Source organism: Orycteropus afer, unplaced genomic scaffold, assembly GCF_000298275.1.
Source record: "Orycteropus afer afer isolate SDZICR_OR568_19922 unplaced genomic scaffold, OryAfe1.0 scaffold00142, whole genome shotgun sequence".
NCBI classification, from domain to species: Eukaryota; Metazoa; Chordata; class Mammalia; order Tubulidentata; family Orycteropodidae; genus Orycteropus; species Orycteropus afer.
Window position 1 is genome coordinate 2,464,599 of NW_006921729.1, and position 25,588 is coordinate 2,490,186.

General features: G+C 43.2%; 1 protein-coding gene across 1 annotated transcript in view; it reads left to right on the forward strand.

Annotated features, from left to right (window-relative positions):
• ITGA9 (integrin subunit alpha 9) overlaps positions 1-25,588 on the forward strand; it is a gene marked incomplete at its 5' end in the record, with an annotated part of 538,072 nt that overhangs the window by 443,591 nt on the left and 68,893 nt on the right. Inside the window, 4 exons of the mRNA XM_007945751.1 lie at positions 1,680-1,759; positions 8,059-8,148; positions 11,174-11,282; positions 17,164-17,271. Coding sequence (XP_007943942.1) covers positions 1,680-1,759; positions 8,059-8,148; positions 11,174-11,282; positions 17,164-17,271 — 387 coding nt within the window. The remainder of the gene's footprint in view (positions 1-1,679; positions 1,760-8,058; positions 8,149-11,173; positions 11,283-17,163; positions 17,272-25,588) is intronic.

Sequence of the window (25,588 nt, forward strand, 5' to 3'; positions counted from 1 at the left end):
ACGCCTGTGCTTACCTTGCTCCCGGAGACCCGGTCCCCCTCGGGAGGGTAACAAGGGAAAGTGTTCAGTGCAGATCAGTGAGTAAGCACCAGCCCGCCCGTGCTTACCTTGCTCCCGGAGACCCGGTCCCTCTCAGGAGGGTAACAAGGGAAAGTGTTTAGTGCAGATCAGTGAGTAAGCCCCAGCCCACCCGTGCTTACCTTGTATTCAGTTTACCAAATTTCAATTGCAAAATTAGATCATCACCTAGCATTAGTCCTAATGGAACCCACACATTGAGATATTAAGTAAGTCACAGGCTCTCAGAGTTTGATGGAATTTAAGAACCATTTCTCCTCTTGGTATTGAAATCCAAAGAGGTTAAGTGTCTTGGCCAGGATCACACAGTTTGTTGTAGAGCCTGGTTCTGTAACCCCTAGCCAAGGGCTTCTCCTATATTCTTACATGTGCCTGGCATGTGTATAGGTTTTATCAGTGTGGTAAAAAACCATTTGCTCCCAGCAGTGTTCCTCAAATCACGGGCATTGGGGTGCCTGAAATTTAGGTGGTCCATGAGATTATTTTAGGTGATACGTGGACCCAGCACTAAGCAATATTGATTCTACTAGTGAGAAACTTACTAGCTTTTCAACACTCTTAATCCTAACCACATGTAGGAGAAAGTCTCTGATCATGCTAACATGTCTTCAACACCTCCCTATCGTTTTGTAATCTCTCTTTTTAACAAAGATAGAGTAGACCTTAGGCTCAGAGCTGGTGTTAGGTTACCCAATAAGCAAGGTAAGCATGGGCCTCCTTGTGCTTACTTACTAATCTGTAGTGAACAATTTAACATTTTTTTTAATCACACCAGAGATTCTGCTTCTAAGTATGGTTAGCATGTGTCTCTCTCCTAACCCCATAGCACCTTCCTACAGAATCAAAGCCTCTTTTCTAATTTACAATCCCTGACAGGGATGGAGTAGCCAGTAAGTAAGGTAGCATGGGCTTACTTATGCTTACTTACCAATCTGTAATGCATAATAATAGATGTGTTAAAAACATGTGAAACTGCTTACTACATATTAATAGTAAACACAAGAAAGCCCACTCTTACCTTGCTTACTGGATAATCTGCCCATGTTTGGAGACTTCAGTAGGCTACAGATTCTAGCCTTATTGGTTTTCAATACATTCATTTTTATGGCAAGTCACCTTGGATCTGATCTATGGCAGTGATAAAAAAATTCCCTTTAAAATATTTAAAGTAAGTTAATGAGTCGGTAAAAATATGAAGAATTACTATTACAGGTAATAGGATTTGTTGATGTGGTATTAAATTGGGAGGATGATGTGTGAGTGAAATTTAGACCAAAACCAAAAGTGAAACCAGTTGCCATCAAGTGGATTCTAATTGATGACAATCCCATGTGAAGTTTAGACAGTGCTGGCTTGAAGAGAACAATGCATTGCTTCCAAATGAGTTCGGGGTTGAAAAGGACAGTGTGTCACCAGAGTGTGCTTTGGACTTTATTTTACAGTTGAAGCTGAGGCTCTGGCCTGACAATCAGAAAGACAGATGTAAAAGTTAATGCTTGTCATGCAAATGAGTTTCCAGAGGTAATAAACTCCAGAAGATTGCAACTAACACAATTAAAGTTTGGGATGCTGATGCCAAACATCACTTTCTTTTTCCCTAGTATGAATTCAGTGTGATTTTTGATACAAGCCACCTGTCTGGGGAAGAGGAAGTTCTTACATTCATCATTACAGCTCAGAGGTAAGGGATTTTTTTTTTTTTTTTTTTTTTTATAATTTTAAAGACTTTCCCCTGGTCCTGCTTTGATGATCACACAAGACTCTGAGGAGGAAGAAAAAGTTACTCAATAATAAAGCCTGCTGAGACTATGGCCCCTAGCTGCCCTTCAGGTCTGGAATTGAACCCACAACTGTGGTTTCCAGCCAAACAAAGTACAGGCATGTGAGTTAAACATTTACAAGTAGACACACGCCCTGGAGAGAACAATCATGGGAGAAGGAAGGGCTGCTTATGCACAGGGAGATAGCTCAGGGTGCAGAAGAGTATGAAGGGATGGACACTGGGAGGAGGTAACTATGGGGAGGAAGTGGGAGGGGAGCTGCTGCATTGTAAATTTTGGTCAATGACATGAGACAAAGTATATGTGAACTGCTGTATGAAAAGTGAATTTACTCTGTAAATCTTCACCCAAATCCTAAAAAAAAAAAAAAAGAATAATAAAGCCTGGACCATTGTGTAGAATCAGATCTTTAGGGACTATGGTTGTCTTTCTCTGGTTGCATAAACCAATGCTTCAGACTGAGCTGGGAGGGAATAGGAATCATGCAGTTGGCCCATCTCCTTATGATTGTATAGCCAAGAGAGATAAGCCTCACCTGAGAGTGGGGAGTCTCATCCAGGGTCACATGGCCAGTTAGTTCTGCTTTGCCATATGTTTCCTAGATCATACAAATATCCACAGTGGGTGGGGGAGGTACTATCAGCCTGAGGCCCAGCCAGGACTGTTGGCAGAGGCCCCTCTAAAGACGCTTCTCAAAGGAGGGCTTGTCCTGGAAGCCGAGTGGACACACAGTCAGGGAAGGGGCAGGACAGCAGCTACATCTCCCTTCAGAGTATATACCTGCCCATGTTCAGTTTGGCTGTGAGTGCTTGGGAGGGCCTCTGGGCAGTTATGAGATACCTCCTCAAGCCAGAATCCATGACTTCTAAGTAGCGCTTGGATGACAGCTGAAATGAAGAGAGAGGCACTAAGGTGACTGAATACAACCCAAAACCCATTGCCGTGGAGTCAGTGCCAATTCATAGCGATCTTATAGGACAGAGGAGAACTGCCCCACAGGGTTTCCAAGGCTGTAAATGTACAGAAGCAGATTGCCACATCTTTCTCCCACAGAGCTGCTGGTGGGTTGAAACCCCTAACCTTTTGTTTACCAGCTGAGCCTTAACCAAGGCACCATCAGCGCTCCTTATGGTGATTGAATAGGAAGATGATGGTGTTGTCCCCCACACGTTACAGAGTGGGACTGCCCCATGAGGTTTTCTTGACTGCGATCTTTATAGAAGCAAATTGTCAGGCCTTTCTTCCATGGAGCCACTGGGTGAATTTGAACCGCCAAAGTTTGGGTTAACTGTAGTGCTCAAACCATCTTACAGCACCACCTGGGCTCCTGAACAGAAAAGTAAACGCTTTGATTGGAATGGTGTTTTGATACCCAAGGCAACCTTTTTACTTAAATTTTTATTTGGAAATAATAATTCCTATGACTGCTAACCAGAAGGTTGGCAGTTCAGACCCACCAGCCACTCCGTGGAAGAAAGACTGGATGATCTACTTCTGTAAAGATTTACCGCCTCAGAAACCCAAAGGGGGGTCGCTATGAGTCGGAATCCACTCATGGCAGTGAGTTGTTTTTTTTATATTGATAGACTCTAGAAGGGCTTCACCAGGGAGGTGGTATTTAAAAAGAGCCTTACCTGAGGAGTCTGTTTGCAATCTGAAGGAACATAGCAATAGTACAGCAGTGACAATATGCATGGTACAGCCTACTCTGTTACACCCATGAGGGTAGTGGGCGCAGTAGTGAATTGGAGAATCCTAAGCCACCTCAGGAAGAAGGGGAACACACAAGGACAATAGAAGATAAGGCTTAAAGAAAAGACTGGGCTTGGCCGGGGGGACAAGGTACCTTCAGAAGTCTGAACTATACTCCAAAGGCAGTGGGGAGCCACTGACACAATGCAACACTCTGACCACAGACTGCAGAGCACAACAGAGACTGTTGAATTTAATAAGAGGAGGCAGATGCCTGTTCAGACCTGAAAATTCTCATTCTCCTGCTGTTTCTTGGATCCACAGAAAGATCACCATTGCCAGGAAGATTCATTAATGTGCTCTCTTGGTCTCACAACACTTGGGGCAGCCAGTGTTTCTCCTCAAAGGGTAGAAACTCTAACTGCCTTCCAAGACCATTCAGGGCTAATCGAGTGTCAGAGAGGAAGCAGGAGCTGAAAAGGGTGAAAGCTTCATTTGTTAAAACAAGATGTCCACAGACCTATGGTTCTCTGGTCTTGGAGGTACACTGGAATCACCTGGGGAACTTTAAGAACTAGTGATGCTAGCTGTCACTACCCCCCCCCACCTGCCCCACCCAGAGATTCTGACTGTATTGTTTTAGAGTAAGACCACTCACTGAGATTTTTTAAAAAGGCTTATCGAGTGATTCTAATGAGCAATCAACACTGAGAATCACTATCTACAATTCCTTTCAAATTTACATTTACATTTTCACTCAATAAACATCTGTTAACCAGAACTAGTTGCCATCAAGTTGATTTGAAATCATAGTGACCCCATCCATGTGTTCCAGCATAGAACTATGCTCCATAGGATTTTCAATTACTTTGATCTTTCAAAAAGAGATGTCTAGGTCTTTCTTCTGAGGAGTCCCTGGGTGGATTTGAAACACTGACCTTTCAGTTAGTAGTTAAGTGTACCACACAGGGACTCCAAACATCTCTTAACTACAGACTCTCTACCAGACACAGTGCTAAGTATGAGGCATGTGAGTAAATGCCAATAACTTACTAAATTCAAGAAAATCCTCTTAATGTACTTTAATATTGCCCTATAGATCATCAGGGATGCCTAGTATTTGTAGTTTAAATAATTAAATTTCAGAATCTTCTAATTCCTTGAATCACCAATGTCAAGGAAGCTGTGTTATCTGTTAAACATGCAGCAGAATGCTTCAGGCACTCATTTTCTTTCTAAGCTGTGACAAAAATCTAGTCTCATTGACAGAATGTATGTGAATGGCTATATGGAAAATGAATTTGCTCTGCTGTAAACTTTCACCCAAATCACAATAAAGATTTAAAAAAAAAAATCCCACTGCTCCAAAGGACACCCACAGCACTTGACTCCCTGCTATGATGGGAAGATCCCTAAAGCTCATTATCTTGAAAGCTACAGTTAAATATCAATCGTCCCTTTCTTCCTGTCACCACCCTTTGAAGGTCTCTTGCCTACTTGTGGAGTTAGGGAGACATAAAGTTGACACTAAACAGTTGCACATGAACTAGCCTCTCCAGCCTGGCTTTGCAGAGCATGGGAAAGCCTCCCAGCTCATGAGTGTGCAGAATGACAGGGAGCCTTCTGATGCTTGGCCTCTTTATCTCTCTTTTCAGCTTAGTTCAGTCTGAAGTCACCCCGATGACAGATGACACTGTTGGGCCTGGGCTGCCAGCAGTCACAGGTGGCTGGACAAATGGAAGGGCAAAAGGTGGCTCTTCCATCAGGAACCAATTACTCAGACCTGGCAGGATGCTGGCTGTGGGGATGGATGCAGTCAGGGTAGTGCCATCCCAATGGTAGGGGAGTTGCCTCTAGCCTGAGCAGGCCTGAGTCTTGCCTATAGTAGTAATTCTATGGCTTTTGTTGCCCCCGGGAACGGAAGAGCAAGGAAGTTTTGTTGTGTGAGCACCTGTTCCCTCTGCTGCCTCTGCAAACTGTGGCTGCCCCTTGTGTGATCAATGTCACCCAATGTGCGGAAGGCAGATGCAGAGCTCGGACAGAGGGGCCGGGTTGGGTCAGAGTTACGGAACACCATTGTTTCAGGACAATAGGAGAGAATGGGAGGTGTGAGTGCTGTTTAAGTATTGTGGCCATTCAGCACTTGCTGGGATGGAGAGGAAGGCAGTGGGGTGGGGCTTAGAAGGGGCTGAGGGAGGGCGCTGAGCAGACGAGGACTCAGCAGATGTTCAGGGAAGGCTATGGGAGGTGTGGTTAGCATAAGTCTGTTCAAACCTCAGTGGGTCTGGTGGACTCTCAGATTCTACCCCAGGAGGACCAACTTGGCTCTTGGCTGGGATTCACCAACCCTAAGTGCCAGTTTCAGCAATAGGCACTGACATCCCAAATGCTTGTCAGGGGCACCAGGAAGAGTTCACAATGAGTTGCTTTCCTTTTCCTGGAATAATAATCACAACTGATATTTAAAATTTATTAAAGGTTGTCGTTGTTGTCATTAGGAGTAGTTAGGTCCTGTTGAGTCTGACCCTATGTATAACAGAATGAAACACTGACCAGTCCTGCACTATCCTGACAATCTTTGCTGTGCTTAAGCCCATGATTGTAGCCACTGTGTCTATCCATCTCATTGAGAGTCTTCCTCTTTTTCACTGACTCTCCACTTTACCAAGCATGATATCCTTCTCCAGGAAATGGTCCCTTCTGACAACATGACCAAAGTAGATGAGACAAAGTCTGGCCATTCTCGCTTCCAAGGAACATTTTGGCTGTACTTCCTCTAGGACAGATTTGTTAGTTCTTTTAGCAGTCCATGGTCCTTTCAGCATTCTTCACCAATACCACAACTCAAAAGCATCAATTCTTCCTTGGTCCTGCTTATTCATTGTGGTGGTGGTGGCAATAAAATAATAAAAGAGAAATTAGTTTCTCTCTCTTCCTTTCTATGTATATGCATCTATCTCTCTGTATGTGTGTGTCTCCCTCTTTCTTCCTTTGCCTACTCCCAGTCTTTCAGGGAAACAAATCACAGTGGAAGGAGCCCTGGTTTGGTGGAGCTGGGTTGGAATCTGAGCTCTGTCAGGCTTGTGGTGGGGCCTGGGGGCAAGTTACTTAACATGTCAAAGTGCTCCTCACCTGTCAAAGGTAGGGGTATTCCCCTCCTTCCTGGGGTTACGCTGATGACTCAGTGAGACAGTGCTGTGAAATCCATAGAATATATATAGTAGCTACTCAACAACATCAGCATGTTTGCATTCACCTTTCTAGAATGATCTCACAAAATCTGCACTCCATGCTTTCTCCCAAGAGTGGTACCTGGATATGCTACAGCTAGGAGTCTGTAGTGAGAGCTTCTCTGCTATCTATCAGGACAGAGTTGGCTTGGTTCTCTGTGAATGATGAGTGATGCCTCAGGGTGGGTATAGCTGCTAAAGTCCAGCAAACACCTTCCTAACTTAGAGCACTGTCCTCCCCAGTCCATTTCTCTACAGAACAGCATTTATAGAAATAGCACAGTCTGTCAATGCCCATCCAGCATCCTTAGCACTCAGCATTCCTATGTGCCTACTGCACAGCTTCTGAGACACACATACACAGAGACAGACACACACACACAGAAAGGAAGAGAGAGAACCTAATTTCTCTTTTCTTCCTAGTACTTACCACTCTGCTGAGGTTTTCTCTGGCCAGAGCTCACCCATGTGTGAGCATAGGGCAGGGCAGACATGCCAAGGAATTAATGCCCCTACTACCACCACCACCACCAGCAGCTGCTCTCAGGAGTTAGTGAATAAAGGCCTGCTCCCATGCTTTCTACTGGGATCATTCTGAGGGGTGTGTCCCAGCAAGGCTGAGTTGCAGTTGCCCACAGCACTAACCTCCTAGCTTTGTTGTTGTTGTCAGCTGCCATCAAGTCAACCCTCAACTCATGGTGACCCGTGCACAATGGAACGAAACACTGCCAGTCCTACACCATCCCCGTGATGAGTTATAGATCAGAATGTTGTAATTTATGTAGTTTTCATTGGCTGATTTTCAGAAGCAGATCACCAGGTCTTTCTTCCTAGTCTGTCTTAGTTAGAAGCTTTGCTGAAACCTGCTCAGCAACATACAAGCATCCACTGTCAGATGAGTGGTGGCTATGCATAAGGTGTATTGACCAGAAATTAAACCCAGGTCTCTTCATGGAAAGCAAGCATTGTACCACTGAACCACTGATGTCCCCAAAATCCCTTTATTGTATTCTTTCTTCTTCACTTCTCCATTTCCCTCCTGGTGTTTTATGGGGTCACCACCTAAATAAACTGCTTACACTCATGTCTCTGTGAGCAAAAGACAATGAAGTCTCTCTTGTGGCTGTGTTTAGGGACCAACAATGGAGCTGGGAATAAGGAAGGGGCAGAGACTGCTCTCAGAATGTAGAGATTTGCTTTGATGTTGAGCAAAGAAAGCCTGCTGTTGGGTAGAGAGCTAGTGCTGGCCAGTGCTCATTTGCTCTCTTCCCTGGCAGTGGCAACGTGGAGCGCTCAGAGTCCCTGCATGACAACATCCTCTCGCTGACAGTGCCGCTGATGCACGAAGTGGACACGTCCATCACCGGGTGAGTAGCCCATTCCTCGGTTGCTAGAATTCAGGGGTGCCCTCCAGTGGAAACCTGTGCTTTTCTTGTATTTGCCTATGTAGCCAGGAGTCAGTGCCCTGACACCTCCCCTCTTCCCAGCCGTGAAAAGGAGGATGAAGCTTTAGCTGTAGTGACTTGCACCCTTCTCCCTCCTTGTTTGTTCCTCTTTCCCAGCTCCCCATCCCCCCGGTGGGTAACATGAGGAGTGTGGTGACACGTGTAAGTCCTGTAAGTCTTTGAACATTGTGCATGCTTTTATATGCATGCATCCCACCACCCACTCCACCAGAATGCCATATGGTAGCAGGCACCATGGTTTCTGGGATTAAAATCTCAGTCAAAAGCTGTTGGGCCAGAGGTTACAGCCAGATGTGCCTCACTCTCTGGCTCACGGGAGGGCTTGCCTTGCTGATTGGCTTCACAGTCAGACAGTTAGCACTGGCTTGCACTACATGTTTCTGTTAACCCCTACAGCAGAGGCAAAGCCAGCCCTGCATAAAATCTGTGCTGTCTCAAGTGGGCAAGGAGCAGCCACCACAGCCAGACCATCTGCCTTGGTCAGGTCCTTGACCACTCAGGGCTGCTGGTGTGGTTGGAAAGCAGCACCGGCAGCCTGCAGGGACCTAAAACAACCGCTTCGATTTTCAGCCAAAGCCCAAGCCTGGAAAAATGAGAACTTACTTCCTGTTTCCGGCTTCAGAAAACAGAGCACATACCTTTTTGATAGTGGAAAAAGGATTTGCACAATTAGTTCAGATCAAATGAGGACCCATTGAACCCTGGCCCCAAAGGCAAGCTGAACTTTCTAGAGGTTCAGCATTTCTCATTTTTCAGTTTTTTCAAGTGCTTCTGGGTCCTGGCCTTGGCCAGCCATGGAAATGTTAATAATACATGGCAGGAAGAGCCCGCCCTGCAATGGCTTGTGCTCTGTGGGAGCCAGCAGCCTGGGTCTGGGCGTTCCTGCTCCTAAAGTCTTTGCATTTTTCATCATGTTCTTCAGACATGAGGCCCTGGTGAATGTATTTGTATATTAGCGTATATTTGCCTCTGTTCACAGCTCTATTTTTAACCATATAGTTTATTTGCCTCATTGGAGGCACAGTGAAAATATGTTCTGAAACAAGTCCTATCCTTGGGGACAAAAAAGAAAAACACCGGCCAACTTGATCATGTTGCCAGTCCTTGGGAGGGAGACCTCACTGTGAGGTGTTAACAGCCCCTGATGAAGCCATCAGTTAAACAAACGAGTCAGCCTTGGATCCTCCAGGAACCTCAAACTGAGGGCGAGATTCAGTGAACCAGTTCCTGCTAGAACCTCACTGTTGTGGTTACCTAGTGATGCTCTGACAAGAATATACCACAAACGGAATGGCCTTAACAAACAGGAGTTTATTCTTACAATTTGGAGGCTTTAAGTCCAAGTTCAAAGTGCCAGACTCAAGGGGCTGGGTGAAAGCCCCTCAACCTTGGGGTCCAGCTCTGCTTCCTGCTCCCGGCCCACTGGAGCTAGAGGCATTTCTTCACTCAAACAGCTGCTGGCTGCTTAGGCTCAGAAGCTCCAAGGTTGACAAGTAAAAAGGCACAGTCCCGATGTTACCAAACCACATGGCAGGCCATTAACTCAAGTCCATTGTAAGTCCCAAGGTCGACAGAGCATAGCAGGCTGCTGAGCAACGACATGGCTACATGCAGGGTCCAAGCGTGCCAAGGCTAGAGACCATCCCCAAAGGCTTCTCCTTAAATACAGGAAGCAGACCACATTCCGAAAGGCAGCTACTCAGCTGCTTGTGATAGATCCTACCATGGAGCTGATTGCCAGTCTCTTCATGGGGATTAACTACCACCAGCTGCCCAGCCACTCAAGCAGGCCCAGCCAAGTTGACACACAAACTTAACTACTACACTCACTATGTTTCTAAAGTAATGCACTTAAATCAAAAAGAGATGAATTGCTGGCCATTCAGACTTGGCACCAATATCTTACGTGGTTGCATTGAGGCAAGTGAGTGGCTTCTAGGATCTCCTCTAAAATCAGTTATTTATCTAGCATTTGAATGAGTTGAGCTTTGTCTCATCCCGTTGGGTTTGTTCATACAGGCAACTTTGAAAGTGTTGCTACGCACCAATCTTTAATTCTTAATCACCTCTAATGTATCCACTGGAGTCCCTGGGTAGTGCAAACAATTAACACACTGGGCTGTTAACCAAAATGTTGGAGGTTCGAGTCTACCCAGGCGTACCTCACAAGAAAGTCCTGGCAATCTACCACTGAAAAAATCAGGCATTGAAAACCTTATGGAGCACAGTTCTACTCTGACACACATGGGGTTGCCATGAGACAGAGTCAACTCCATGGCAACTGGTTTGTGTTTCCACTATTTGAAATCTGAAGAAAAACACTATCATTGAACTGACTCAATTCTTAATTAACTAATTTTAGTAACCTTGGAAGAATGACAAAATTAAATTTTCTTTAAATGAATTTGTCACAGAGTGAGATTTAGAATGCCAAATATATAATTCACATGTACTTATTTATTAAAATATTGCTATAATCTTCCTTAATTAACAGAATGTTTTTCAGCTGAGAAAACAGAAAACATATAATTTTGTAATCCAGTTAAAAAGAAAAAAAAATGGAAGCTACCATTGTCATCTTCCTCATTATAGAGATGTAAGCCCAGCACATATGTGTAAATGTAGTTTACTGATTTGGCCTAAAGTGAGAAGACGTTGATGGAAGTCTGTTTAGCAGGCACAGATCTGCTATGACCACTTAAAGGGACCACTTCCTGCATAGAAGGCATTTGAGAGGTTTGATTCCCAATCAGTGACCCTCGTGCGTAACCACCACCCATCTATCAGTGGAGGCATGTGGTGGAACATGCTGGAGGGACCCAGGTTCAGTATTAATTAGACACAGCTGTTGGGGTTCTCAGGACAGCAGGGACAGTGGGTGCTTGGCCATGGATTGGGATGACAATGTCATGCTTTCCTCTTTCAGAGTCATGTCTCCAACCTCCTTTGTGTATGGCGAGTCTGTGGATGCATCCAGCTTTATTCAGCTGGAAGACCTGGAGTGTCATTTCCAGCCCCTCAACGTCACCTTTCAGGTATCCACCTGAGACCTTCTCTGTCATTGGGGGCCAGTGGAAAGGCCCACAGGATGCGTCTCCTTCTAGAAAGGCAGCTTATGGGCTTGGATCTTGCCAGGAGAAATCCTTCTCACCCTGGCTGTCTGGAATGCAGTATGTGTGTATGTCTGTGTGTTCTATAACCAATTGATCCGCTCAATTGGTCCCCTCCCTGTCTGGTCTTCTTCTCTATGGACACCTCTGCTTTTCAAGACCTGGAAGGAAAACTGATGAACACCAGCTTTCCCCAGGAGACCCAGGATGGCTGAGGCCTAGGCCAGCATCCCAGCCTATATGACTCCACAGGACCCCTTTCTGTTCTCAGTCATTCTTCACATTATGGTCGGGGCAGCCTCTGAGGACTTCCTGCATTTCCTTCCTCCTGGTGTTCTCCATGCCACCTCACCCCAGGACCACTCCTTTCTCAGGGGGATGGCCTTTCAATAGTGTGGTTTTACAAAAGCAAAGCAGTATGAGCCTATGGAAACCACAAGAGACAGCTTCCCAGTCACATGGCATCATTTCCAGCAGGTCCACTCAGTGTGGACTGTGGATTGGTCAGGACACTGTTTCTTCTCTAAACCAGAGGTCAGCAGACTTCTTTGGAGAAGGGCCAGAGAGTAAATATTTTAAGCTGTGTAATTCATATGGTTTCCATAGCATGTTTTTATGGCATGAAAACAGCCATAGACAATACATAAACAAAACTTTATAAATATATTATATACAATGTATATGTACAATTTTAGCTATAATTTTATTATATACTATTATTTACTTGGGAGCTCTGGTGGCATAGTGCCTAAGGCACTTGACTGCTAACTAGAAGGCTGGCGGTCCAAACCCACCAGCCACTCCTCAGAAGGAAAATCAGGCAACCTACTTCTGTAGAGATACTGTCTCAGAAACCCAAGGAGGGATTGCTGTGAGTTGGATCCAACTTGATGGCAGTGAATTTGGCTTTTTTTTTTATTTACTTACAGACACTGAAATTTGAATTTCATAAATGTTTCATGTATCATGAAATACTATTTATTTTATTTTTTTCCCCAACCATTTAAAAGTGTAAAACCATTCTTAGCTGTATGTGGGCCATATGGAAATAGCCACAGGCCAGATTTGGTCTGCAGGCCAGTTTGCTGACCCCTGCTCTAATGGGTGAATTCTCAAGTCAGTGTGTTCAGTGTGTGAATCTTTAGGTGTAAAGTTAGAGGGCTCTCAGTATCACCCTATCTGTTCCCCTCAATGGACAAACACAGGGAAACATAGGCCCAAGCTGGGAAGAATATGCCAAAGGTCCTGGGTGATGCAATGGTTAATGCTCTCAACTGCTATTCAAAAGGTTGGAACTTCGATACCACCCAGAAGCACCTCGAAAAAAGGCCTGGTGATCTATTTCCAAATAATCAGTCCTTGAAAGCCCTATGGAAACAGTTCTACTCTGACACACATGGGTCCCCAGGAGTTGGAATCAACTCAACAGCAACTGGTTTGATTTTGGTAAGGTCCCAGAGCTGTGATAGGCAAACCTGGGACTAGGACACCCCTGTGTGGCCCAACACTTTTCCAGGAGTTGCAGGTGAAGTAAAGGAGAGGAGATGGGCCTTCGTCACCCACAGTGCATCATAGCCTGGAGGCCCATAGCTCAGCACTTCTAACTCCCAGTGCTCTTCCCTGCTCCATACCATCCCTCCTCCTGGTGAGGATGGTACCCAGTCTGGCATTCACTGCTGAGGCCAAATAATTATTACTTACTTTCTATGCTGCTTCTTCTAGGTAGATCTAGAGAATGACAAATAATGACAGGGTGAGGGTCAAAAGAATGGGCAGTAAAACATTTGTGGGCTCTTGCAAACAATGGTCTTCCTCTCTCTAGAGTGTTCTTCTGGGCAGGAGCCCTCCAAATCCATGATGGATAACAGATGTCCCTAGCTCAGAGAGGATGCACCTCCCGATGAGCTAAGCCCCAGCTGTCACACTCTGCCCTTGATTTACAGGACAGTGAGGGAAAGATGGGGTTAGAACTTGCTTCTGTGATTAGAGTGATCACTGTGAATAGGACTGTGTTTCTGAATTGCTTCTCCATTGCTTTTTGTAATTGAATGGAAAGATAAAGACCAGATGGATTTATTTCATTTTAATTGTTCATACTCTTAATACTTTTATAAAATCTTTGAGGTGTTTTGCAATAAAAGATATAGTCAAGAAAATAAGTTAAAAGAGTTCAAGTGATACAGATCACACATGAAGAGGGTGTGGACGTTGAAAGGAGAAAGCAGTTACACAGAAGATGCAGAAATGTCCTTATCACTCTCCAAAGACAGAAAAAGAAATCTGAGCGCATGTGGTTAAGTCATGTGTCTCTGAAGACATTTTACAAGGAGATTAAAGTTTGGTATTCCAGGCAAATAGCTCTCCTCACATCTGACCTGAAATAGGATACAGTCTAGAGAATCCAGGCCCAGGGGAGTGAATGAGTGGCATGCGCCTTAGATAAACTTGATTATCAAGTGCCTGAGGAAGTACATAGCATTCAGTTCAGGGTTAACAGAATTGGCTGGGTCTGAAAGATTGATAGTATGTGTCATTGGTTAGAAGGAGACTCTTCTGTGTTAGCAAAAGACAGTTTCCTTGAGAATTCTCTGATAGCTCATTTTTTGGTATCATTCTCATTATCATGATCATCCTGCAGGAAGGTCCCTGACCAGGTTGGTGATGGTAATGATGGATGTGGAGATGGTGGGGAAGAATGGGATCAGGAAAATGAATAGAGCTCATCTGTATTTACTTTTTCCAGCAACATCACTCCTGAAGCAGAACACAAGACTTCCCATAGAAAGAGATTTTTCTGTGCCTTTTTTTTTTTTCTGTCTCTCTTAAAAGCTATCATTCAACAAGTTATGTACGTTTTTAAAGACTCCACTGAAAATGCAGATAGGAGAATGGCAGAAATACTAGCTTCTGGATAGTTTTCTACATTTCATCATAGTTTTCTTAACACACAATAACTTGACCATTTATTGATGAAGTTTGTTTTGCATTAAAAGTCAAAGCATTTCCCTACCTAAAAATTAAGGTCAAAAAATAATGTAAATTCTGCACAGAACATTTTCAGGAGATAAAGTGTTAAGACATTAAAAAAAAAAAAAAAGTGAAAATGGTAATATAAGCTTTCCCATCTGTCTGGCTCTGATGAGCTAACTTCTATAAGTCAAAATCACTTTCTTTTTTGCTTACCCCATTCATGCTTTAATTGGGATTTCCCAGACATGTCAGGAGGTTTCTTTTCAATTTTAGGCTCTCATGTTTCACTTCTCATTAGTTATTTCAATTGTAGTTGGATACTCCTTCCTTTTCTTGTGCCTTTGGGTTGTTGTTCTTGGTGAATTTTGTCCTTGTAAAATCAAGAGTTGGCAACATCCATGTATCTGCATTATCATTTTTTTGTTTATTGTGTGGTGGAGAACCAATTACTGCAAGAAAATGAAGACAGTTTTCTAGGGACAAGCCAGCTGGGCTAGATATGTGTACATTCTGTCACTCTGTATGAAGACCTGGTTAGCATTTCCAGCACCTCCCCTGCCTTTGCCCTTCTGACCTCAATTTCAGAGAAGCCTTGAGTCCTGGAGTCCCTGAGTTCTCTCTCTAGGCCCCAGGCCACAGAGCAGACTTTCATTTCTTCCTGGCTCCTGGTCCTGCCCATCTTTTTCTTATAACATTTTATTGAAATATCATTTACATATCTTAAAGTTCACCCATTTAAAGTACAATGGAATAATTTTTAAAATATTTACAAAATGGTACAGCTATCACATCATTTAATTTTAGAACATGTTCACCACCCTAAAGAGAAACCACATGCCGTTAACACTCACTCCCTGTTCAGTTTCCTATTACTGCTGTAACATATTACCACAAACTTAGTATTTTAAAACAACACAGATTTATTAATTTACAGTTCATTGGGCCTCCTTTCTGGAGGCTGTAGGGAAGAATTTGTTTTCTTGCCTTTCCAGCTTCTAGTTGTTGTTGTTGTTATGTGTCGTCAAGTCAGACCTGACTCATAGCGACCCCTCCTTGGGTTTCCGAGGCAGTATCACTACGGAAGTAGATTGCCCCATCTTCCTTCCAAGGAGTGGCTGGTGGGTTTGAACCACCAGCCTTCTGGTTAGCAGTCAAGTGCCTTAGGCACTAGGCTACCAGAGGCTGCCCATATTCCTTGGCTCCTCACCCCCTACCATCTTCAAAGCCAGCAATCACCAGTCGAGTCTTTCTCACAATGCCATCTCTCTGCTCTGACTTTTGCCACCCTCTTCCTCATTTAAAACCTCTGTGATTTCTTAGAGGCCACCTGGATAATTCAGGATAATCCCCTTAAGGTCAGGTGATTAGCAACCTTAATTACTTTTGAAAGTTTAATTTCCCCTTGCCATGTGTTCTAAAATGTTCACAGGTTCTAGGGATTTGGATGCGGATATCTTTTTTTTGGGGGGGTGGGAAGCGGGGAGACAGTGTTTATGTAATGTTTTGCCTACCACATCCCCATTATTCCCAGCCCTAGGCAACCACTAATCTCCTTTTTGTCTCTGTAGATCTACTTGTCTTTTTTATTCTCTTTCATATTCCATTTCTTCCTTGAGGTTCATGTTCAGCCTTTGCTCCCATCTCCTCTCTCTTATTGGTCTCTGTGGTCATTAACTTTTCCTCTCATTTCTCAGGAGGTGATTGGTTTGTGGAAATAAAGAATAGAAAGTATGGTAGGGGAGATAAGAATGATTAAGCTTTAAAGAACCAAAAGCTGGGAGAGTAAAGAGGTACACAGATGTCATCGATAAGTATTAGTAAGGGATATTGCAGAAAAAACAAACAGCTGGACAGTGTGGTGAAAACAGCCCTTTCTTTAAGTTCAGTCACTTGGTTTGGGGACAACCCAGTTAGTCTTTGTGGATTTCAGTGACCTCAAAATGTAAAGGGAAGGGGTTGAACTAGATCAGGGGTTCTCAAAGTGCTATTCCTGAACCAGCACTATCAGTGTCTTGTTAGAACTTGTTGGAAATGCAAATCCTCCAGTCCCACCCAGATCTCCTGACTCAGAAACTGTGAGTGTGAGCCCTCCCTGCATCTGTTTTCATAAGCCCTCTAGGGAGCTCTGGTGGTGTAGTGCCTAAGGCATTTGACTGCTAACCAGAAGTCTGACAGTTCAAACCCATCAGCCACTCCCTGGAAGGAAGGTTGGGCAATCTACTTCTGTAGTGATACCACCTTGGAAACCCAAGGAGGGGTCGCCAAGAGTCGGATCTGACACCACAGCAATGGTTGTGTTTTGTGTTTAGATGATTCTAATGTGTATTAAAGTTTGAGAAGCCCTGGGCTAGATTATATCTTAGTTCTTACCAAGTATAATAGTTTGTTGAGTAAATTTTTTGGTATATGAAAAAAACATAATTTTTAGTAGGAATAAGATGAAGACATGCTAAAATGGAATAATATAATGTTAAAGTTTGGTTATGTTTTTTGTTTTCAATGCATGTTAGAAGGATTCCTATTTCTTTTTGAAAGCCCAATCATCATTTGATGTATTTCACTTCAGTTCAAATTACGACCTTGTAGGTCACAAACACCAGAGTTCCTGTGCATCATTTCAAGAATCTTAGAGTATGGTTGCCAGGGGTGGGAGGGGAGGGAACACTGCAAAAAAAAAAAAAAAAAAAAAAAAAAGGCATTGACCCATGTCATTTTAGTTTTGTATATTTCACTATACATAAAAATGCATTAAAAAAAAAAAAAGAATCTTAGAGTGTAACTTGCATAAAGGTCTGTTACTTGCGTTCAGATTGCTGTCTGTGCTTCACACCCACAGGTGTACAACACTGGGCCAAGCACCCTCCCGGGGTCGTCTATCAGCATCTCTTTCCCCAATCGACTGTCCTCTGCGGGTGCAGAGATGTTTCATGTCCAGGAGATGGTGGTGAGTTCTCAGTCTGTTTTCACTGTTGCTTTCAGACTTGACCAGCCCATTAACATATTGTATCCACCTCACCTTGGACCTCCACCCTGAGGGCCTGGAATCTATATCTCATCTACCCTTTGGAAACGTACCTAGAGAAGTTAGGATACCTGTGACAATATGAATTCCTACATTGAGACAGTTTGATTAATGCTATAAGAAGACCTCTTTTGGGAGGGGGAAAGGGTTCGTTATGAACCTGAATCCTAGGACAGACTTCACTGGCTCTGGGAAGCCACAGAGGTTGTCTGCAGTTTCGCATGTGTCTGCGTGCATTTTTCTGAGAAGATCCACAGCATTTGTAATGATTCTCAAAGGGCCACAGATGCTAGAGGATGAATAATTGGTCTGAAGACATAAATGTACATTGAAAGTTGGATATATGTGCAGAGTATCCTATCTGATCCTGAGTCAACTGTAGATGATTTTTGGGGTAATAATTCCAATGAAAGATTTATTTCTTCTAATCAAAGATGCGTAACAGCTGTTGTCTAGGGGACCACCCAGATAAACTGCTAAGTGGGCAAAGATCAAATAATTATTTACATGGGTTACAAATGACTGTTTTTTAAAACAGTAAAAATTACAACCTAGAGAAAGAAAGACACATCTTACCGCTAACATTTCAGAAAAGCAAGATTTAACAACACAACACCTTGAAAATCAAAACATATTTGAATTTGAGAACAAGAATTTGATGTTAACATATTATACACTACTTTACAAAATTAGAATTTCTATGTAAGGATTATATTTGTAACTGTTGTTGTTAGGTGCCATCAAGTCGGCTCTGGCTCATAGTGACCCTGTGTACAACAGAATGAAACAGTGCCCGGTGGTGCTCCGTCCTCACAATCCTTGCTATACCTGAGCCCATTGTTGGCAGCCACTGTCAGTCTGTCTCATTGAGGGTCTTCCTCTTTTTCTCTGATCCCGCACTCTACCAAGCATGATATCCTTCTCCAGGAAATGGTGCCTTCTGACAACATGACAGAAGTAGGTGAGACAACAAAGTAGGTGAACAAAGTCTGGCCATTCTTGTTTCCAAGGAGCACTCCAGCTGCACTTCTTCTAAGACAGATTTGTTTGTTCTTCTGGCAGTCAATGGTACTTTCAGTATTGTTCACCAGCACCACAACTCAAAAGCATCAACTCTTCTTCAGTCTTCCTTATTCATTGTCCAGCTTTCACATGCATATGAGGTGATTGAAAATACCATGGCTTGGGTAAGGTGCACCTTAGTCTTCAATTTGACGTCTCTGCTTTTCAGCATTTAAAGAGGTCTTTTGCAGCAGATTTTCCCAGTGCAATATGACATCTGCTTTCTTTCTTTGTTTTTTTTTTATTGTGATTGTATGAAAGTTTACAGAGCAAATTCACTTTCCATACAGCAGTTCATCACATGTTGTCTCATGACATTGACTACAATTCACCCCAATGCAACAACTCCCCTCCCACTTCCTCCCAATGGTTACCTCTTGCCTGTGTCCATCCCTCCATGCACTCCTGCCCCCTGAGCTGTCTCCCTGTCCACAAACAGCCCTTCTTTCTCCCATAATTGTTCTCTCCAAGGAATGTATGTACCTCAGGTACATGTTCAACTCATATACCTGTCTTTTGTTTGGCTGGAAGCCACAGGTGTGGGTTCCATTCTAGACCTGAAGGGCACTTAGGGACCATAGTCTCAGTGGATCTACCAGGCTCTATCGGACCAGCAAACCTGGTCCCCTTCCCCACCCCTCCCAAATGATTTTGAGTTTTGTTCCACATTGTTCTCCCTCTCTATCCAGGATCTCCTACATAGATTCCCCTCTGAGTGATTGACAGTGGTAGCCGGGCACCATCTATTTCTTCTGGTCTCATAGTCATATAGGCTGAGGATCACATGGTGTACCAGTCGCAAGGACTAATTGCTTCCATGAATCTTTGGTTTTCTTCCTTCTTCTTTGCTCTGAATGAGGAGAGACCCATTGTTGCATCTAGATCCCAATCACTGTTTCCCAAAGGAGGAGGTAGAACAATGTTTTGGCTAGTATGTTATGGCATCTGCTTTCTTGACTGCTGCTTCCAGGAGTGTTGATTGTGGAACCAAGTAAAATGAAACCTTTGACAACTTCAATCTTTTCTTCATTTATCATGAGGTTGCTTATTGGTCCAGTTGTGAGGATTTTTAGTTTCTTTATGTTGAAGTGTAATCAATACTGAAGACTGTAGTCTTTAATCTCCAGCAGTAAGTGCTTCAAGTCATCTTCACTTTCAGCAAGCAAGGTTGTGTCATGTGCATATCACTTGTTTGTTGAGTCTTCCTCCAATCCTGATGCCCTGTTCTTCTTCATATAGTCCAGCTTCTCAGGTTATTTGCTCAGCATACAAATTGAGTAAACATGGTGAAAGGATACAAACCTGACGCACACCCTTCCTGATTTTAAACCATACAGTATCCCCTTATTCTATTTGAACAGCCTCCTGGTCTATGTGCAGCTTCCTCATGAACACAGTTAAGTGTTCTGGAATTCCCATTCTTCTCCATGTTATCTATAATTTGTCATGATCCACACAGTGAGTAAGTGCCTCCAACATGACATCCATTTGTTGAAACATTTCAATGGGTATTCCCTCGATTTCCGGAGCCTTGTTTTTTTGCCAATTCCTTCAGTGTAGCTTCGAATTCTTCCTTCCATATCATTAATTCTTGATCATATGCCACCTCCTGAAATAGATGAACATCAACCAATTTATTTTTGTGTAGTGATTCTGTGTATTCCTTCCATCTTTCGATGTTTCCTGCATCATTTGATATTTTGCCCATAGAGTCTTTCAGTTATTGCAACTCGAGGTTTAAATTTTTTTCTTCAGTTCTTTCAGCTTGAGAAATGACTAGCATATTCCTCCCTTTTGGTTTTCTAACTCCAGGTCTTCATACATTTCACTATAATAATTTACTTTTTCTTCTCAAGCTGCTCTTTGAAACCTTCTGTTCATCTCTTTTAGCTTGTCGTTTCTTCCATTTGCTTTAGCTACTCTCTGTTCAAAAGCAAGTTTCAGAATCTCTTCTGACTTCTATTTTGGTCTTTTCTTCCTTTCCTGTGTTTTTTTAAAGACCTTTTGCTTTCTTCATAGATGGTGTTCTTGATGTTATTCCACAATTTCTCCAGTTTTCAGTCACTGGTGGTCAGTGAGTCAAATCTGTTCTTCAGATCTATAAATTCACGTGGGATATAATCAAGGTCATAGTTGGGCTCTCATGAATTTGTTTTAATTGTCTCCAGCTTCAACTTGAACTTGAATATGAATAATTGATTGTTCCACAGTCAGCTCCTGACATTGTTTTGGCTGAAGTTACTGAGTTTCTTCATCATCTCTTTCCAAAGATGTAATAGATCTCATTCCTGTGTATTCCATTTCCCAAGGTCCATGTGTATAGCCACTGTTTATGTTGTTGAAAAAAGGTATTTGCAATGAATAAGTTGTTGGTCTTAGTTTGGCTGTCATGAATGTGTTCCATGTGATTTCCCATGCTACTTCTATCACCAACGCCATATTTTCCAACTACAGGTGATTCTTGTTGTTTTCAACTTCTGCAGTCCAGTCACTAGTAATAATAAGTACATCTTGATTGCCTGTTTGGTCAATTTCAGACTGCAGAAGTTGGTAAAAATCTTCCATTTCCTCATCTTTAGCTTTGGTGGTTGGTGCGTAAATTTGAATAATAGTAGTATTAACTGGTCTTCCTTGTAGGCATATGGATATTATCCTATCACTAACAGCATTATACTTCAGCTTACATCTTGAAACATTCTTGTGACAATGAATGCCACACCATTCCTCTTCAATTGGTCATTCCCAACATAGTAGATTATAAGATTGTCTGATTCAAAATGGCCAGAACCAGTCCATTTCAGCTCACTAATGCCTAGGATATTGATCTTCATGTGCTCCATTTCATTTTTGACAGCTTCCAATTTTCCTAGATTCATACTCCATACATTATGTGTTCCGATTACTAATGGATGTTTGCAGCTGTTTCTTCCATTTTGAGTCATGCCCTATCAGCATGTGGAGGTCCCAAAACCTTTACTCCATCCACATCGTTAAGGGCGACTCTACTTTTAGGAGGTAGCTCTTCCCCAGTCGTATTTTGAGTGCCTTCCAACCTGAGGGGCTCATCTTCTGGCACTATATAAGACAGTGTTTCAGGGCCATTCTTATAGTTTTCTAGTATTATATTGGACATTGTTTCACTGCTGTTCATAAGGTTTTCACCAGCCAATTCTTTGAGTAATTGGTGGCTTCTTCCTTCTTTAGAGTCTGCCGTAGTCCGGAAGGTCTGTTGAAACCTGTCCACCATGGGTGACCCTGCTTGTATTTAAAATACTGTTGGCATAGCCTCCAGCTTCACAGCAACATGCAAGCTACCACAGTACAACAAGCTGATAGATAAGGGATGGATTTATAACTTTAGATTATTTTGTCTCAAGGAAGACTTGATAATTAACATATGATCATTCCCACCCTCTTCCTTGAAGCAGCGTCTTTCCCTGGCTTCCAGGACATGAGATTCCCCTGGTTTCTTCTTTCTCACTGTCTTTCCTACTCATATCCCCAACCTCTAGAAGGCTCAGGGCCTCCTTTTATCTTCATTTTCTCTCAGAGAGCTCACCCAGATTCATGGCTTTAAATTCAGTCTGGGCTGATGATATGAAAGGCCAATGTCCAGCTGAGACCTCTCCCATGAATTCCAGATCTCTCTGTAGACAGCTGCTTATAGACCATCTCCACCTGGATGCCTGGCAGATTTCTCGGCCTTATTCAAAACTGAACAACTGACAGTTTGCTATCAAACCTGCTTCTCTCATGATCTTCACCATCTCAGCAAATGTCTATTTCACCCTTCTAGTTGCTCAGGTCAAAACCTGTGTCTTTTGTCTTTCTGGACTCCTCTCTTTCTCCTACACTTCACATCCAGTCCATCAGCAAATCCTAAGGTCTCCACCTTCACAACAAATGCAAAATTTTGCCACTTTTTATACCCCCACTGCCAGTACCCTGGTACAGTGCAATATCATCTGTTATCTGGGCTATTGCAGTTGCCTCCTGCATCTGTGCTTGTCCCCTACAGTCCATTCTTAATCCAGCAGTAGCATGACCCTTCTAAAATGTAAGTCAGGTTATGTCAGAACTTTCCAATGTCTTTTTTCCCAAAATCCTTCCAGTAGCTCAGTTGATGTAACTGTCTCTCGTCACTTTGACCTCATCTCTTCCTGTTCTTCCCTCACTCTCTCTATTCAAGCCACTCTCTTCCTTGCCCATCCTAGAGCACACAGATACTCTCCCACCTCAAGAATTTTGCACTAGCTCTTCCTTCTACTTGGAATGCCCTTCCCCCAGATATCCACATGACTTCCTCCTCAGCCCCTTTAGATACTTGTTCAAATACTACTTTCTCAGTGAAACACTCCCTGAATGGCCTCTGCCTCAACCCTTTCCACACCCCTTACCTGCTCACACTTCTCTATCAACCTCATCACCAGCTCATATACCATATATTTCCTTACTGGACCAGTTTCTCTGACTCTGCCCCCTATAATATAAGGATAGAAATTTCTGTCTGTCTGTTCACACAATATCTCCAGGAAGATGAAATTAAAGAAGAATTCCACAGTATAAAACAGTTGTTTACTTTCCCTCAGTAAATTCAGGGAAAGTTTCATACTGATAAAAATCCTGACAGGAATCCTTTTGTTTAGCTATTTGATTTTTTAACTGGGGAGGAAAGATCTGTGTTTTGACACAGCCAAGTTGTGTTTTCACATCCCAGTGGTCTGGGAGCCATTTTTGTCTCAGACTCTGGAGTGGCTTGATGTGATGGCAGTACCTGGTGAGCTTCTAGGAAGGACTGATACATGAAGCTCAGTCACCACACAAAGTGAAGAGGACATGCAGATCAGACTGCGAGGATCATTAAATCATTGCTCTTAGGATGGGCATGTGAAGGAGAGAAAGCCAAATGAATAGTTTCTGGGTAGCACAAATGGTTTGGCTCAAATACTGATCTAAAGGATGGCAGTTCAAATCACACAGTGGCACCATGGAAAGAAGGCCTGGATATCTGCTTCTGTAAAGACTATAGCCTTGAAAACCCTATGGGATTTAGTTCTACTCTCTAACATATGGGGTCACTATGAGTTGGAATTGACTAGACAGAAATGGGTTTGATTTTGATTATTTTCTCCATAGATAGATTTAAAAACATGGCAGCAAGGCCCATAGCATGTGACACATCTAAGCCTAGAGCTGAAGAGGATACTGCCCTCAGGATGGAGACTCAGAAAGTGCTATGTGATGGCAGTGATGATTTCTGGCATTGCAGTCCTCTGGGATCATGTGGGCCAAAAAAAGAACCTGAGCCACCTGAAATGATGAATATAGAACAGATCATGCTTCCTGAGGTGCCTGCTCAGTCATTTGCATTCCTCACAGTATTCCATTCATGTTCCATGATATGCCTACCATTTTGTGAATGCTGGTGGGATGATTATTGTTGTTACATGCCATCAACTGGGACCCGACTCATAGCAACACCTCCTTGGGTTTTTGAGGTGGTATCTCTAAGGAAGTAGATTGCCCAGTCTTCCTTCCGAGGAGTGGTTGGTGGGTTTGAACCGCCAGCCTTCTGGTTAGCAGTGAAGTGTCTAAGGCACTATGCTTTAGAAGAATACCCCCAGTGTTTTGTACCAACAGTGTACCAGAGGTTTGACCTTAGCATGAGGTCAATAAACTACATGTGCTACCCTCTTAAATATTATTAATCATGCTAACCACCCCACATCTTCCCTCAATGTCTAGGAATGTTCTCTTCTTAGAGCATACTCTAAGAGTTGTTCACGTAAGCACCGATAGCGTTACAAAGAGAATTTTTCCCACATAGGCCAAACTATATATTGACCAAAACAGGAAATTTAAGCCATTCAGATTCTGAAGGTATCTTATATAACCCAGTTACCCCTTTTTTTCTTTATTAATCTTTGTGCCAAGGAAAAGCTGCTGGAAAGAACTCTGGAGCACGTTTATAAATAGTTGGCTTGCATGGAAGGTGTTAGAAGTGGTTTTCCTGAAGATTTTAGTACTCTTGGCTGTTAGTCTGACTGAGGAGACACTCAAAAACTCAAGTGGTGTGAGCTGAGTTCATACTGTTCTTTGAGTTCTCAGAAGCAAACCCTTTGGATTTTCAAAAGTATATTTATTGTTGTCAAGGATGTCCAAGGCTTCAGTTGGATAGACCAGCTAGCTCACGATCAAAGGCCTATGGCATTTTCATGGTATAGAAAAAAAGCAAATTTGAAGCAGTGAGCAAAGGTGAAGCTTAGACTAGAAATAGAAATGCCAATACATGATGTGATGGAGTGATGAGGCAAGAGTCTCCAGATACTTGTTTCAGAGGTGTTTAGCCAGGACACTCTCTACCTTACGGCCCACAGATTCTGAGAACAAGGGTATCCTATGGCTCAGCAAAATTCCCAGCCTCAGTCCCTCCTTTGTTCAGACAAGCCTGAGAAGGCTCACTAGGTCTTCTGGGACTTTGAATGGAATAGGGCTTTCATTCTGAGGATTTAAATGACTTGCTGGTAATTGAACTCACTCCTATTAGGAGAAACCGGCACTCATTCTTTGTACTGGACCAGAGAGTGACCCTCTCTGAGAGGTCTGGTGGGATTACCTCCCCACACCAACCCCACTCTCAGCCACATTATTTCTGGCCTTGGGCTGCTGAACAGAATGCTAAGTGGACCTTTTAAACCAACTGAAGCCCAGAGGCCAACTATAGTCATGGAGGGTTCATCTGCCATTCCTCTCTTCTCCTCATGTGACCCACAGATTCTCTCTCTGTAACAGTGACTGCTCTTGGTATCCTTATTGCCTGCAGTCATCACCTGTGTAGAATGCTGGGGGTAGGAGTATGGCCCCATGGGCCCTGGACCACCACTTCACCTTCCACCCAGAGTTTACAGCACAGTTTTTCAGTTATTGGTTCAGAATTCATTCAGAAATCTTTGGGGCTGCTGCTGGGTTCCCTGGGCAGGACAATCCTGCCTCTAGGTTTCACCGACGAGGTTTTTTAATGTTCTTTTGAAGAGTTTCTTGAGGTTAGGAGGGAGCAGTTCCTGGAGAAGGACCTCATGCTTGGTAAAGTAGAGGATCAGCAAAAAGGAGAAGACCGTCAATGAGGTGAATTGACAGTGGCTACAATAATGGTCTCTAACCTAGCGGTGATTGTGAA